Here is a 15,627-nt window from a genome sequence, read left to right as displayed (position 1 = left end):
AAGACATTCAGACTTGCAAGACTCTTATTATTATAACCTTTTATAAAAGTGGCTTTAGCATGCATAGCTTTGATTTCCTATTCTGGTTTACCTCAGAGGACTAACAGATACCATCAATCACTAATTATCCTTCTGGAGTGGCCATTTTTTGGTGGTTCTCCTCCATTTCTCCACTTTGGTATATCAAAGAGGACCTTTTCCTGATGGTTACCAAGCTACTGTATGAAATTAACTCTCTCAGGATATGCATTTGGTTCTTGTCTTTTCCATGTTCAGAGAATACATTTTTGTCCAATTTTTATTTCTTAATTAATTTTAATATTATGTTATTGTTATTTGGTTTTTTTTTTAAAAAAAAATAGCTCTCTTTAAATAGTAAAACGGGATATATTTTTAATGAATGAACAGGCCCGTCTTTGGCTTCTACTGTTTTGCCCTTAGAGAGTGAGGAGCCCAGCTAGTCAGAACAGAACATGCAAATAAACTAGAAGATTGCCCAACTGCCAGCACTCATAAGACTGGAACCGCAGCAAAGAGCTCATAAAAACGTATTTTTGTGGAATGAGGCAGGACGGATGGAAGGATATGTAACCCAAGAGCAATGCCGGGAGATAGGGCCAATACACTTGTATTTTATCTATTTTATAACACTTTTGGGATTCTTTTGGACTGAAAGGCAGGATCAGCCTCAAGTAAACAAGGGCCCTGCTGGATCCTAATAAAGTTCCAATAAACCCAGCATCCTGTTTCCCTGAAATTATCCACATATGTTTCTATAAAGCCTTTCCTCTTATTGTACCACAGGACATAGTCTTTAGAGATAACTGCCAATGAACATAAAGGTTTCATAACCAATTTATATTCTGCAGATTACTGTTCTTCATTTAAACATTTCCAAATATTTTATTATTGTTATTTATTTGACAGGTTTATATCCCGTCTTCATCCAAGAGCTGAACACAGCATTCCTAGCACTTCCAAGTTTTCCAACAGGCAACTCTTCATGGTAGATGGGCTCAAAGACAGTGACTGATGCAGGGTCATCTGATAAACTCCCCTATCCAAAGGTAGATGTGAAACTGGGTTTCCCCAATTGTAGTCCACTCCACTCTATTTTGATTCTCCTCTTTTGGCAGTGAAATCCTGCTCTTACTTGGGCTTTCTACTAGAGGTTTCCAGCACGATTATGAAGAACTGTGTCATGCCCAAGCCCAAAGATGACCCAATGAAACCAGTAGGGTCCAATCTTTATTTGCTCATACCTAGTAGACAGAATCTTGCCAAACTAAAGCCATAACTTTCTAACCTACTAGGTATAGCCTGAGAGATTCTAGGGTGTGGCTACCATGCATCTCTTCCTCTTCCTCCCCTCACAGCTCAGGACTGTACATTATCTTGATCTGGCTCTTTCTCTGATAAGATTTACTGCTTCGTCCCTGAAAAAGCTCTTGTGTTGCCAAAACTCTTCTCCACTCATTTTCCTGATACACATTCCATCACAAACAGCCTCACCTATCATATTTGTATGACCGCCCATCTCACAAGAGCATGACTCTGGGCAATGTACATCAATGTACTTCAATAATGCCACAACAGCCACAACCTTGCAATCAAAAGCGAGCAAACTAAACACTTAAAAAAGTTTAAATTCTAAAGAGCACTACAGCAAACAGAAGACACCAAAACCCACTGTACAACCCCTTGCAAAATCTGACTTACAGCTGGCATAGAAGAGCACTGCTGTGTAGTTGGTCTCTGCCAGAATTGAGAGGAAGGATTCTTCTGTCAGGGTATGGATGTCTTCCAGGGGGAGTTCACGCTTCCGATCTCTGACAACAGATTCCACCACCTCATCATCCTGAATTTCTGCAAAGCAGATGCACATTCCAATTTGTAAGAGGGACAAGGGGCAGAGAAAAGGTACTTGTATTATGCATTAGACTGAATACACTCTGAGGAAAAATGATGGAAAAAATGAAAAATGAGACTGTTTTCTTGTCAGCCATCACTAGCTTCAGGTTTTGTACGTTTCTTAGCGTGAGATTCACAATGGACCTCCACCCAAACAGACCTGCCTCTTGTTCCTCACCATCACCATCACTGCCTCTTTGCTTGCCCTCTTCTTCTTGAGGATGTCCTTGGGGTTTCCTAGACATCGTTGAACTTAACTCCCAGCATCCCTTACTAGTGGCCATCCTCCTAAGGAGGAGTAGTATAGGAGATGACCAGTCTGATGGAAGGGTCAAATGAATCATCAGTCATGAGTCCCTTCATGCCCACAGAAAATCCAGCACACCATGAATTCCTTATTTACCGCTAAATTGCTTTAACTGCTAGTAATTCAGATTCTTGTAGTGAGCTTAAGCTTACAATAAATCTTTATATGCAATTGAACTTCATGGATCTCCTGATTTCCCTGATGCTTGACAAGTAGGCCAGAAACCCATCCACACTGTATGGTTTGGGCTTAGGAGGAGAAGGCAACACAAATGGCCAAGGCTGCTCCTTATCCTTGCTTCTGTCACCACTTGAGTGTTCAGTGAGGCCCACTGAAAAAGTCACAGGGACAAGAAGAAAGAAGAGCGATAGCTTTGGAGAACAGCAATGGGACACCTCTGAATTCTGGCAGGTAAAACAATGCCAATCTCTGCCTTCTATCCTTTGGTTGTCCAAGGTGAAAGGAGGCCGCTGGACTAAGATGGTGCATAAGAGCACCAGCGTGCCTACTGTCCCTGTCCTAATGTTCTCTTTAATTGTATTCATTTTATGTATTCAATTCATGCTTACACCTATATATATTATCTGATGTGTACTCAACAAAATAAATAAATAAAATAAATAAACTTTCATCAGCAAAATGAGAAGCAAAAGACTGCCCAGTAGGAAAGCTTCTTTAAGAATATACTAAAAGAAATGACATGGCTAAAGAATAGCCAAGAATTATTAAAAAGGAGGAATATCAGCTGAAGTTAAGAGATCATGAGATGATCGCCTTCCCTCTTGCTAAAGTTTTGGAAATCCAGTTAGACTTCTTAAAAGGGAGAACTGTAAAAAGAGCCCCCAAAATCTCTTGGAGTAAGTAGGCACATCTAATATACGATCTATCATGAGTGCTCAAAAATAATCACTGCGTATCTGGGAAAAGCTTGCCTAGATACAAAATGGTCCTACCATAAAATGTCCATTTTCAAGAAGGCAAACTGCTGAATCTGTTCCCTAATACCCACTTTCCCTGCAGGATACTATGAACGCATTGTTAAGGCAGCAGTCACTTAACATGTTTATTTTCTAAGAACAGCTCTTAAGACCTATGAGGAATCCCAAGGGAATTCTGGGGAATAAATGATTTGGAAATTGCTTTCCAGCAAGGGCACTGCAAATGCTAGTGGCCTCTGATGCCAATATCGACCCTGGTTAGCTGTTAGCAACTAGCCAAGTTTGGTTATATGCTGCCCTCTAGCTGGACCAAAAACAATAATATGTAGAAACAGTGTGACTGTAAAACAATTGTGCAAATAATTTGCTCATCTCTGGTGAATATGGAATCCATGCAGGCTGGCAGGAAAGGATTATTTTTGTCAAAATCAGCATTTGGGGCATGTTAGTCTAACTATCAAGTTATAGAAGGATGGCAACGAAATGTGTTACCAATAAAGGAGTGTGTTTGTAGCTCAGGGTTGAAATGAAGGGTTCCTGGTGCTCTCCGAGCTTGGCTGTTTTCTTGAAGATGTTTCAATACCCAAACTAGGTAGCATCATCAGTGCTAGCAGATGACAGCAGCTATCTGCAGATTATCTTTAATATGCAGATGATGTACCTACTTTGGGTAATGAAATATCTGCAAGAAAACAACCTTATCAGAGAGCACCAAGGACCCCTCAATGAAATGTATATCGAACAGGTTAGTGAATACAATAAGAATATTTTTTTTACCATTCTTTTAATCAGAAAGCAAAGAAACAAATTGGTGAAAATGTAATAGGTCAAAGACACTTCTGAGGAATCTTACTTACCTTGTTCGTTGTTCTCATTCTCCACTCCCTCCTCTTCCTCTTCCTCTTCCTCTTCATAAACCTCTTCTGCCTTATTATCCAGACTAGGTTTGCTCTGCTTGCCATTCTTCACCAATGCTACGATTTCATCTGCATCTTTCAATGTGAGGTATTTAACAGGCATATCCTGCAGAGATGCAAATATGCAAAAATGTGGCCCAAAATAGGACGTCTAGGACAGTCCAGATTTCAACTGGTAACTCAATTGTTCAGCACACCACACACTCAGAAGGGTGCTGAAGTAAGACATGGGAATTATTATAGCTCTTATAAACAAATGGGGTTTCTATTATTGAATATTGATCTTCAGATCAAATCTCCAACTCTCAGATGCATTTTGACTGACACTGTTAAAAGCTGTCTGGAAATATTCCAATGTTATCATCGCCAATAAAAAATACATTACTAGTATACACTCTATAACACAGAACAGCTAAAGCAGCAAATTTTATGTGCATAAGTCTGGAAGTAAGCAGGAGCATTTCCTTTCCAGCAGACAAGCCTAGGATTGCAATATAAATTAAAAAGTTAGTCCAAAACAACAACTATGACCACTTACCTCCTCAACTGTCTTGATAGCCACATTAAATCGGGAAGAAACATCCAGACCAACAGAATTCCTTTGAATATATAAGAGTTTAAGTTATGAATTACACTACAGAATTACATTTTTGTAACAGTTTCAGAGACATAAGTGAGAAATATTGTATCAGACTACAGGTTTGTGTTCAAGTTATTCAAAACTTCTTTGTATAAAAACAAATGCCCCATGAAAAACAATTAGCATCTCAGACAGATTAAATAAAACATCTTTTGCCCTGATGTGCTGAGCTGCGGTGGCACAGTGGTTAGAGTGCAGTACTGCAGGCTACTTCTACTGACTGCCCGTTGCCTGCAGTTCAAATCCCACCAGGCTCAAGGTTGACTCAGCCTTCCATCTTTCCGAGATCGGTAAAATGAGAAGCCAGATTGTTGGAAGCAATATGCTGACTCTGTAAATCGCTTAGAGGGGGCTGTAAAGCACTATGAAGCGGTATATAAGTCTAAGTGCTACTGCTATTATCCAAGTTTATAGATATAAGGGAGAAAGTGATGGTCTTATCTACAAATGCAGCCCAGTTTGTTAAAATTCATGAAATTCAGCTTCTTTTTGTCTTAATTAGACATAGACATAGAAGCATAGGGCTGGAAGGGACTTTGGAACTCTTCTAGTCCATCTCCCTTTCCAAGGCAGGAGTCCTTTTACCATCCCAGACAAATTGTTATCCAATGTTTTCTTGAAGACCTCCAGCAATGGAGCACCCACAACTCTGGGATGCAAGCTGTTCTATTGATTAATTGTTTCCACTGTCAAGAAATTTCTCCTTAGTTCCAGGTTGGATCTCCCTTTGATAAGCTTCCAGCCATTGCTCCTTGTCCTACCCTCAGATACTTTGGAGAATAAGTCAACCCCCTCCTCTCTGTGAAAACCCTTTTAAGTTATTTTGCTTGACTGACTCTCTCATTCCATTTATCCTTAATCTCTAATTTTTCTCATCTATCCAAATGTTCTTTTGCTATGACAAATTTCCTCTTGGGTCTGAGACCAAACTCTCATGAGTCCAGGTACACCTCCAGTTCCTTTAGTTCTGCCAAGAGTACTCCCAACAAAACTCTTAGTAAAATATATGGAAGCTCTCTCCTTGGCTACTTACAAAAGGTACCCAGCCACGGACTTCACTGGGAAGTCCAGTCATGGTATCCAGGGTTACCTGCTTTATAAAAAGAATTGTTTCATATTGCTTTTACTTGCTTCCTTCGAGCAATACTTGGGGATCAAATTGCAGATTAGACAGACAACTGTATATACATAATAGAGCACAAGTAAACATTACTTGTGCACCAGCGTAAAAGTCATATGGAAGCCAAAGAAGCTGAAACTTTCTCTTATTTAGGTTCAGAGACCTATTTACCACCATCCCTGCATGAATTACTGTGGAATGATCATATTAATTATTTTGCTTTGGTTTAAAGCAAAGTAAAATTAAATTTACTTTTGTGTCCTGATCCTTCCCATTACTTTTGGAAGTATGGTTCCAGCAAAGCCTTCTGCCTGCCATTCCTAACACTAACACACACACACACACACACACACACACACACACTAAGGTGTATGACCTCTCACTAAGCTGAAATTAGAAAGAAAAGCAGATGTGGATTCTGCCTGGTGTAGCTACATTTATTATCTGGTTCATTTTACGTTCCTTACAAAACAACCCCTTTTGCCAAAGTTGTAAACGAAACTTTCAAAAGCTGTACTGTAGCACCACCTGGTATTTCTTGCCATATTGCAGCTATCCTACAGTGGGCAACTTCTACCATCCCAGAAGTGGCTAAATTTCAACTCCCAGCAGTCTTTGAATGTAATGGTTTAGGGTAAGGGGTGCTGAAAATTGTAGCTCAACAACTTCTGGCCAATTATAAATGCAAATGAGAATAGAATAGAATAGAATAGAATAGAATAGAATAGAATAGAATAGAATAGAATAGAATAGAATAGAATAGAATAGAATAGAATAGAATAAACAGAGTTGGAAGGGACCTTGGAGGTCTTCTAGTCCAACCCCCTGCCCAGGCAGGAAACCCTATACCACTTCAGACAAATAGTTATCCAACAACTTCTTAAAAATTTCCAGTGTTAGGGCATTCACAACTTCTGCAGGCAAGTTGTTCCACTTATTAATTGTTCTAACTGTCAGGAAATTTCTCCTTAGTTCTAAATTGCTTCTCTCCTTGATTACAGGTAGTTTCCACCCATTGCTTCTTGTCTTATCCTCACGGCTATCATGTCTCCCCTAGTCCTTCTCTTCATCAAACTAGACATACCCTGCAACCGTTCTTCATATGTTTTAGCATCCAGTCCCCTAATCATCTTTGTTGCTCTTCTCTGCACTCTTTCTAGAGTCTCCACATCTTTTTTACATTGTGGGGACCAAAACTGAATGCAATATTCCAAGGGTGGCCTTACCAAGGCACACTTCACGTGATCTTGATTCTATTCCTCTGTTTATGCAGCCCAGAACTGTGTTGGCTTTTTTGGCAACTGCTGCACACTGCTGGCTCATATCTAAATGGTTGTCCACTAGGACTCCAAGATCCCTCTCAGAGTTAGTACTATTGAGCAAGGTACTACAAATATGGTACCTGTGCATTTTATTTTTCTTCCCTAAATGTAGAACCTTGCTTTTTTCACTGCTGAATTACATTTTTGTTAGAATTCTAATATTAGAATTATTTCATAATCAGAAAGTACAAAGGCCCAAATGGTATGAATGCACATTTCAATACACACTTTCATTTTTATAGCAAATATTCAGTGGTTTAAAGCAGTGGTGGAATTCAAATTTTTTTTACTACCAGTTCTGTGAGCGTGGCTTGGTGGGCGTGGTGTGGTGTGGCTTGGTGGGTGTGGCAGGGGAAGGATACTGCAAAATCTCCATTCCCACCCCACTCCAGGGGAAGGATACAGCAAAATCCCCATTCCCTCCCCACTCCTGGTGGAAGGATATTGCAAAAACTCCATTCCCACCCCACTCTGGGGCCAGCCAGAGGTGGTATTAGCCGGTTCTCCGAACTACTCAAAATTTCTGCTACCAGTTCTCCAGAACCTGTCAGAACCTGCTGAATAGCACCCCTGGTTTAAAGGCTTTCAGTCATATAACCAATGGTTAATGAAGACTGACAGTCACAAATAAAATTTCAGTAAGCTAATGGTTTGACTAATAGCTCATTCTCCTCTCCCAGCTTAACTGCAAACTGATCAAATTATGAAAGATAAGCAAGTCTATTCAGCTCTTGCAGAATTCATCTTTTATTAATTTCAGCAAGGTTCTCACGTTGGGAACTCATGCTTGCTCTTTCCTATCTGCGCTGACAAGATGTTGCATTGCTGATGTTGTTTAATCACAGGAATGAGCATTACTGCAGGAACACCTGCCCACCTATAGTCTGTTTCAGTCAAACCAATCCTATTTGCCAGGAATGAGGACTGTAATCAAACACTTCTTGCAGACATCCATTTGGGAAGGGATACAATTAAGATTCAGGCACCCAGGTTAATTTCTTAAGCTAAGTCTTTTTTAGCCTTGGGAACCTTAAGATGTGTAGATTCTGAGAGTTGAAGTCCACATAACTTAAAGTTGCTAAGGTTGTGGAACGTTATCCTAAGCAAAATGATAGGCTTCAACCTTAGACATGTTTGATTGGAAGTAAGCCCTTCTTCTAAATCTTCCTAGGGATATCTGTGGAGGTTAGAAAGGTTGGGGGACCAAATTATTGAGATAGGCAGTCACAATCAAAGCTCAATCTCTTATTGCATGTGTGTGGGAGGCATCATACGCACATAAACAGCCTCCCCTTTTTAATGAGCTTTAACTGGAGCTTCAATTTAATTAGAGCTTCAACTGTGCAGTAGAATTTGCCTCTGATTCCATCATGGATGCAAGTCTATAGAGATTCTCAGTCATCCAGGTCATGGTTGTCCCAAAGGTACATTTTCAAAAGGCAATTGGACTTCGTTTTTCCTTAACCATGTTTTGCTTCCCATCCAAACCTTCTTCCATTTTGGAAGAAGCTTCTTTCCAAACATTTTAGATGAGAAGCAAAATGTCTTTGAGGAAAAACAAAGTCCAGTTGCCTTTTGAAAATGTACCTTTGGGACAACCATGACCTGGATGACTGAGAATCTCTATAGACTTGCATCCATGATGGAATCAGAGGCAAATTCTACCGCACAGTTGAAGCTCCAATTAAATTGAAGATGTTCAATTTCAAAAATGTTTTGGGACAACCATGACCTGGATGACCGAGAATCTCCATAGACATGCCTCCATGCTGATGCCCATGACACTTGCTGTGAGTCTTTGGGAATTTCCAACCTCAAGAATTGCACTGAGATAAGAACAATGGTGAGATAAGTTCTCCCCTCTCTTCTGCCTCCCCACTTTTTAATTCCAAAGGACCTTGACAAAAGGAGGACTCCTGCTTTCCCCAGCAACTGCCAGGCTACAGATTCAGCAATCCTCTTGTCCGTTTCCAAGGTCTCTTCCTGGCTCAGAATGAAAATCAGTGGTAGGCCAAGCTGGAGATGAGTAGTTGAAATCTTTTCCGGATCTACTGCAACTTCCACCTGGAGAAGAAACACCAGCATAAAAAAAATCAACTGAGATGTACTGGAGGTGGACCATCAAATAGACATGATATAGAAGAAAAATAAATGGGCAGGACAAACTCCACCACAAAAGCAGTGCTTTTTACGTGGATAGTTTCTAATAAATATCTTCCCTTGCCAAGACTTTCCTTAACCTTAAGGATGCTGTGTTATTTTGGACCTTGGCCCTGCTACTCATTGATGAGACCAAAATATGATTTTATTCCACTATTTAAAGACAAAGGCGGAAATTTTAGCACATAGGCTGGGTTCACTTTAATCTGATTATAACCCTGAACAAGAGCAAAAGGTGTTTTCAGAAAGTGAGTCCTAGACCCAAATGCAAATCAAGTACCTCTTTCATATTTTTTGCTGCTTACTAAAAATAACCATAAATAGGTCTTTTTCAAAAATTGCTAAATGTGGTGAAACAGAACATATTTCCATCCCTCCCTCATCCCTTTTCTTTCTTGCACCTTTCCCAACATTAGAGCTTTTTCCAAAGATCTGGGTCTTTGCGTAACATGCCCGAAATAGGTTAATCTGAGCCTGATCATTTGTGCCTCAAATAAGAACTCTGGGTTTATTTGATCAATGATTCATTTGTTTGTTTTCTTGGTTGTCCGTGATATTTTCAGGATTCTTCTCCAACACCAAAGTTCAGGAGTGTCAATACCAGGGGTGAAATGCTCCCGGTTCGGACCGGATCGCCCGATCTGGTAGCGATGGAGGCGGGTGGTTCGGAGAACCGGTAGCAAAAATCCCTGCCCCACCCCACCCCCATGCCCAGCTGAGCCGTGCGATCATCAGAGGCTTTTTTTCTTTTAAATGCCTCTGACGATCCAAGCTGAGTTGCCTGATCATCAAGCTGAGTTTGACAATCCAAGCTGACGATCCAAGCTGACGATCCAAGACGATGTCTGACGATCCAAGCTGAGTTGCCTGATCAACAGAGACTTTTTTTCTTTTAAAAGCCTCTGACAATCCAAGCTGAGTTGCCTGATCGGCAGAGGCATTTAAAAGAAAAAAAGCCTCTGATGATCAGGCAACTCAGCTGGGATCGTCAGACAGCATTTTTTTACAACCTCTTCGCCAAAGAGGTTGTAGAAAAAATGGTTTTAAAAGTTAAAAAAAAACAACAAAATTGGCCACGCCCACCCAGTCACATTAAGCCACGCCCACAGAACCGGTAGTAAAGAATTTTAGATTTCACCACTGGTCAATACTCTTTCTTATCTTGCTTCTTCAAAGTCCAACATTTGCTTCCGTACAGCATCACAGGGAATACCCTGGCTTACATGATAGTTTTGCACCATTTTACAACCTTTCAAGCCACAGCTGTTAAGTGAATTGTTGCAGTTGTTAAGTTAGTAACATGGTTGTTAAGTGAAGGTCTCCAGAGGTGACATGACCCCAGGACACTGGAACCATCATAAATATGAACCAGTTGCCAAACATCCAAATTTTGATCATGTGACCATGGGGATTCTGCAATGGTCATAAGTGTGAAAAATGGTCATAAGTCACTTTTTTCAGTGTTGTTTTAACTTTGAATGGTCACTAAATGAACTCTGTGTGTGTGTGTGTGTGTGTGTGTGTGTGTGTGTGTGTATACCTATGTGTATATCTATCTATCTATAGCTATCTATCTACCCGTCTATCTATCTCTATCTGTATATCTCTATCTCTATCTATGGTCGGTCGGTCGGTCGGTCGGTCGGTCGGTCGGTCGGTCGGTCGGTCGGTCTGTCTGTCTGTCTGTCTGTCTGTCTGTCTGTCTGTCTGTCTGTCTATCTATCTATCTATCTATCTATCTATCTATCTATCAAATAAGGGGAGAGTATACAGCCTTGTCTCATTCCTTTGCCAACCTGGAACCAATCTAGTTTGCCATGTTCTGTCTATATCATGGCTTCCTAATCTGTATATGTTTTTCAAGAGGACAGTGAGATATTCTGGGGTTCCTATTTTTGTAAGCACATTCAAGAGCTTGATGTGATCGGCACAATTGAAAGTCCTTTTATAATCAATGAAGCACTTACTGATTTCTTTTAGGTATTTTTTCACTTTCTCAATTATCCAGCATGTATTAGCAATGATGTTTCAATTAGGGGAATGAATAATTGTACTTTAAAACATCATGGGCATTATTTCAGATGATAATAAGCTTTTATTTTAAGGTTACCTCACTTCTTACTTATACTTTTCCTCTTGGCATAATATCTTTGTCATTGGGAAGGTATTATGTTCATTCACTTAGAAGATCAGCTAATAATAAACAATTAAAATATTATTTATCAGTAATTGCGAAAGATTGTGAGGAGGTTTGAGAAAGAAATGAGAAGAATGCCAGCCATTAACAATTCAAAGATGGAATGGGGTGAATTAGTAGTTTATCTCAATCCAACTTGCTATTACTTAGGAAGAAAAGACTGAAATTGAAACAAAGGACTGGAGCAGGGGTGAAATCCAGCAGGTTCTGGAGAACCGGTAGCAGAAATTTTGAGTAGTTCGGAGAACCAGCAAATACTACCTCTGGCTGGCCCCAGAGTGGGGTGGGAATGGAGGTTTTGCAATATCCTTCCCCCAGGAGTGGGAAGGGAATGGGGATTTTGCAGTACCCTTCCCCTGCCACTCTCACAAAGCCACACCATGCCCACCAAGCCCCGCCCACAGAACCTGTAGTAAAAAAAATTGGATTTCACCACTGGACTAGAGTGATAGGATTGGAAGCAGCCCCTCACCCAAGATCCAATACAGGATGAAAGCCATTAGCTACAATATGAATTGCCCAACACCCATTCAGAACACAAGCCCCTTCATTGCACCACCCCCAGAACAGTTAAAACTTCAAAGTCACAGAAACCTATAAAGATCCATCCACTCATCCAACCATTTGTTCAGCTGACCCAGAACTGCGCACTGTCTTTGTGGTTCTGTTCAATAAACCAACTTTCTAAACAGCCTCCATGTTATTTCCAGCTTCTTTCTCCCAGCTTGGAACTGAACCAGATGGATTTTGCTTTCCACAGCCTGATTCTGTTTTCTACCTCAAATCATGGCATTTTAGAATTTCTTGCTTCCTTGATCCTGCCTTGCTATGAGATTTCTGATAATCACATTTCATACGCAGGTAACTTCCAGTTTTTGGCAAAACCATCATAAAATGCCATCCCACGACCACAAAACACTGCAAATGGGCAAAAATGTGATCATATTACCGAATGCCCAAAGTGCTGTCACTTAACCACAGGGGGTATTGTGGCCTGTCAGCCACTGGCCCCTCCAACAACCGAATCAGATGTGGAGGAGGCGTGGGAGTCAGGGCCAGCATCAAGGCAATCTGAGAGCTCCGAGGGGGAAGAGGGAGTGGAGCTGACAGAAAGAGAGACAGAGGAGGAGCCTGGGCCGTCCATCAGCCCTCAGGTCTGGAGGTGGCTGATGAGGAAGAAGAGGAACAGCTGAGTCCAGTGCTTTATGTGCGGATGTGCAGAAGGCAGAGGAGAGAAGAGTAATGGAAATCCGTGGGCTGATCCTTGGGAAGGAAGAGCCACTGCTGCTAGCGAAGCCCCACCCTAGCTTTGGGAATAAAAGGCAGGAGGCAGAGATGAATAGATGTGGCAGACAACTATTTATCTTTCGGCCGACTGGCCGGACTTGTTAGCTAATGGCGAGAGAGAAATCTTTTGTTGGGGCTGCCAACACTCCTAATTAAAGGAATCTTTAAATTCACTTCAGAGGGTTTGTGGTGTTTGGGGATCTGGGTCAGAAGAGGAAGGCCGGGGAGGGTGTCTGTCATAATCGGGTTGTAACTTCAAATCGGGCGCCTTGTTTGTGGGGTGCCTCAGGGGTCGGTCCTCTCGCCCCTTCTGTTCAACATTTATGTGAAGCCGCTGGGTGAGATCATCCGTGGCTTTGGGGTGGAGTTCCATCAGTACGCTGATGATACTCAGCTGTACATCTCCACCCCAGGCCACCCCAACGATGCCCTTGAAGTGATGTCCCGGTGCCTGGAGGCCGTGCGGATCTGGATGGGGAGTAACAGGCTTCGACTCAACCCTTCCAAGACCGAGTGGCTGTGGCTTCCGGCGTTCCGATATAGCCAGCTGGTGCCATCGCTGGCTATTGGGGGCGAGTTATTGGCCCCCACGGTCAGGGCTCACAACTTGGGCGTCCTCCTGGCTTGGGCGTCCTCTTCTGTCTTTAGAAGAGCATATGACAGCTGTGGCCAGGGGGGCTTTTTATCAGGTCCGCCGGATTTGCCAGTTGCGTCCCTTTCTGGATCGGGACTCCTTACGCACAGTCACTCAGGCACTCGTCACTTCCCGCCTGGACTACTGCAATGCTCTCTACATGGGGCTCCCCTTGAGGAGCACCCGGAGGCTCCAACTGGTGCAGAATGCGGCCGCGCGGGGGATTATGGGAGCGAGGGGGCGCTCCCATGTGACACCTCTCCTGCGTGAGCTGCATTGGCTTCCAGTGGTCTTCCGGGTGCACTTCAAGGTGTTGGTTACCACCTTTAAAGCACTCCATAGCATAGGACCTGGGTATTTGCGGGACCGCCTTCTGCGCCAATAGCCTCCCACCAACCAGTATGCTCCCACAGAGAGGGACTCCTCAGGGTGCCGTCAGCCAGGCAATGTCGGCTGGCGACCCCCAGGGGGAGGGCCTTCTCTGTGGCAGCTTCTGCCCTCTGGAACAATTTGCCCCCGGAGATACGAAGGATATCGGATCTCCGGGTCTTTCGCTGTGCCCTGAAAACTTTTCTTTTCCATCAAGCAGGGCTGGCGTGAACCCCCCCCCCTTTTTTTAGTCTTTTTTAGTTTTTTAGCTTTTAATTTGTCAACGGATTTTAATTCAAATTGTTTTAAATTTGGGCCAAAGTATGTAATTCTTTTAATAATTTTAAATTTTGTATTGGTATGTGTTTTAGTTCTGGCTGTGCACCGCCCTAAGTCCACTAGGAGAAGGGTGGTATACAAATTGAATTAAAAAAAAAAATGGTTACTAAGTGACCTGTCATAAATCAAGGAGTACCTATATTGTATTGCCCATACTTTCAATTTCCTTTTTTCTTAAAAACAAAACAGGATTTTTTCCCAGTTCCTTGAACATTTCCATTGATTCCACTAGCCCCACCTGATGCAACTCTGCCCTGATATGCTTTGAAGGGACTTCAGAACACAAGAGGAACATCAGAAAGAAGTCGTGGCTACTGTTCACCTACCACCAGAGGTTCCCCCATCAGCTTCAGGAACTTGTGGATGCTTAACGTAGTCAATGGCTCTTCCATCAGAGTCCTGAGGCATGGCTGTTCAGGATCCGTGGCCACTTTACAGTGGCAAAAGAAGAGTTTTGAAGATGGCACCTCTGGCTCTTCACTGCTGAAGTGAGAAAACACAAACCCCCAAATGAGCTGGCTTTGTTTGTCACATCCCAACACCTGGCTACACTATGTACACGATGGAAGGCAAACAAGAAATAAGCCCTCTATCATATGTGAAAGGTCATTTTTAACACCTGGTCCAAACAGCTACCTCTATCAAAGCCTCAACTGCTTAATTCAGCGGCCCCTAACCTCTTGGTCACCAGGGACCAGTTCTGCAGAGAGGTTTTTCCATGGACAGGAGGGTTTCATGTACCGTCTGCATCCCGCGGATGGGGCTTCACTTATTTGAGTGGTTTCTGGCATGCCACAGACCAGTGCCAGTCTACTGACTGGGGATTGGGGACCCCTGCCTTAATTGACCCCTGCATTTTTAGCAGATCCACAAAACTGGAGCCCAGTTACTCATCACTCCCTTCTTAGCATCACCGCCTTTACTTAGTTGGTGCTCTAAATCCAGTCATGACAGTAACCAAAGCAGAAATTATTGCATCTTAAGAGGATGAAGCTATCATCCTCATTGGCCACTGTGTGTGACATTTAATGCTAGCCTGAAGAGTTTGGTCTGATGTAGTTGGGCTCTTATACTCTTAGAGAAATGCATACCGGATGCTCTTCAGAACTGCCACTTCAGTAGTTAAGGCAAACTTCACTGAGCCATAAACAAACGCGGCCTCCATGAAGACTCGGTGCTCTAGGAAGAGAAAATATTTATTCATCAATTCCTCTAACTGACTAAATCTTGTCTTTCTGTCTCCCCTTTCCCTTTAAGCCAGAAATGTAGAGCCTTTGGATATCTGAGTCTTTTCAAAAACAGCCACTGCTTAGTGATTTTTAAACTTAGAAAAAACAGTATCGAGCATAAGGAATATAATAGTAACTGCATTTTACAGATTAACAGAGTTGGAAGGGACCTTGTAGGTCATCTAGTCCAACCCCCACCCCCGCCCAAGCAGGAGAACCTACACCATTTCTGACAAATGGCAATCCAATCTCTTCTT

The 15,627-nt window shown here is 42.3% G+C and overlaps 1 protein-coding gene across 1 annotated transcript in view; it reads right to left on the bottom strand.

Annotated features, from left to right (window-relative positions):
- The window catches only part of TXNDC16 (thioredoxin domain containing 16), a 53,274-nt gene that overhangs the window by 20,676 nt on the left and 16,971 nt on the right, over positions 1-15,627 (bottom strand). Inside the window, exons 8-13 of the mRNA XM_034433385.3 lie at positions 15,233-15,320; positions 14,468-14,624; positions 9,053-9,219; positions 4,612-4,672; positions 4,014-4,179; positions 1,720-1,866 (exon numbers count right to left, since the gene is read on the bottom strand). Coding sequence (XP_034289276.2) covers positions 1,720-1,866; positions 4,014-4,179; positions 4,612-4,672; positions 9,053-9,219; positions 14,468-14,624; positions 15,233-15,320 — 786 coding nt within the window. The remainder of the gene's footprint in view (positions 1-1,719; positions 1,867-4,013; positions 4,180-4,611; positions 4,673-9,052; positions 9,220-14,467; positions 14,625-15,232; positions 15,321-15,627) is intronic.

Source organism: Pantherophis guttatus, chromosome 1 (assembly GCF_059756535.1).
Source record: "Pantherophis guttatus breed Tessera chromosome 1, ASM5975653v1, whole genome shotgun sequence".
Lineage (NCBI taxonomy): Eukaryota > Metazoa > Chordata > Lepidosauria > Squamata > Colubridae > Pantherophis > Pantherophis guttatus.
Note: the sequence above shows the minus strand (reverse complement) of the source record. Positions and strands in the feature narration are given on the sequence as shown.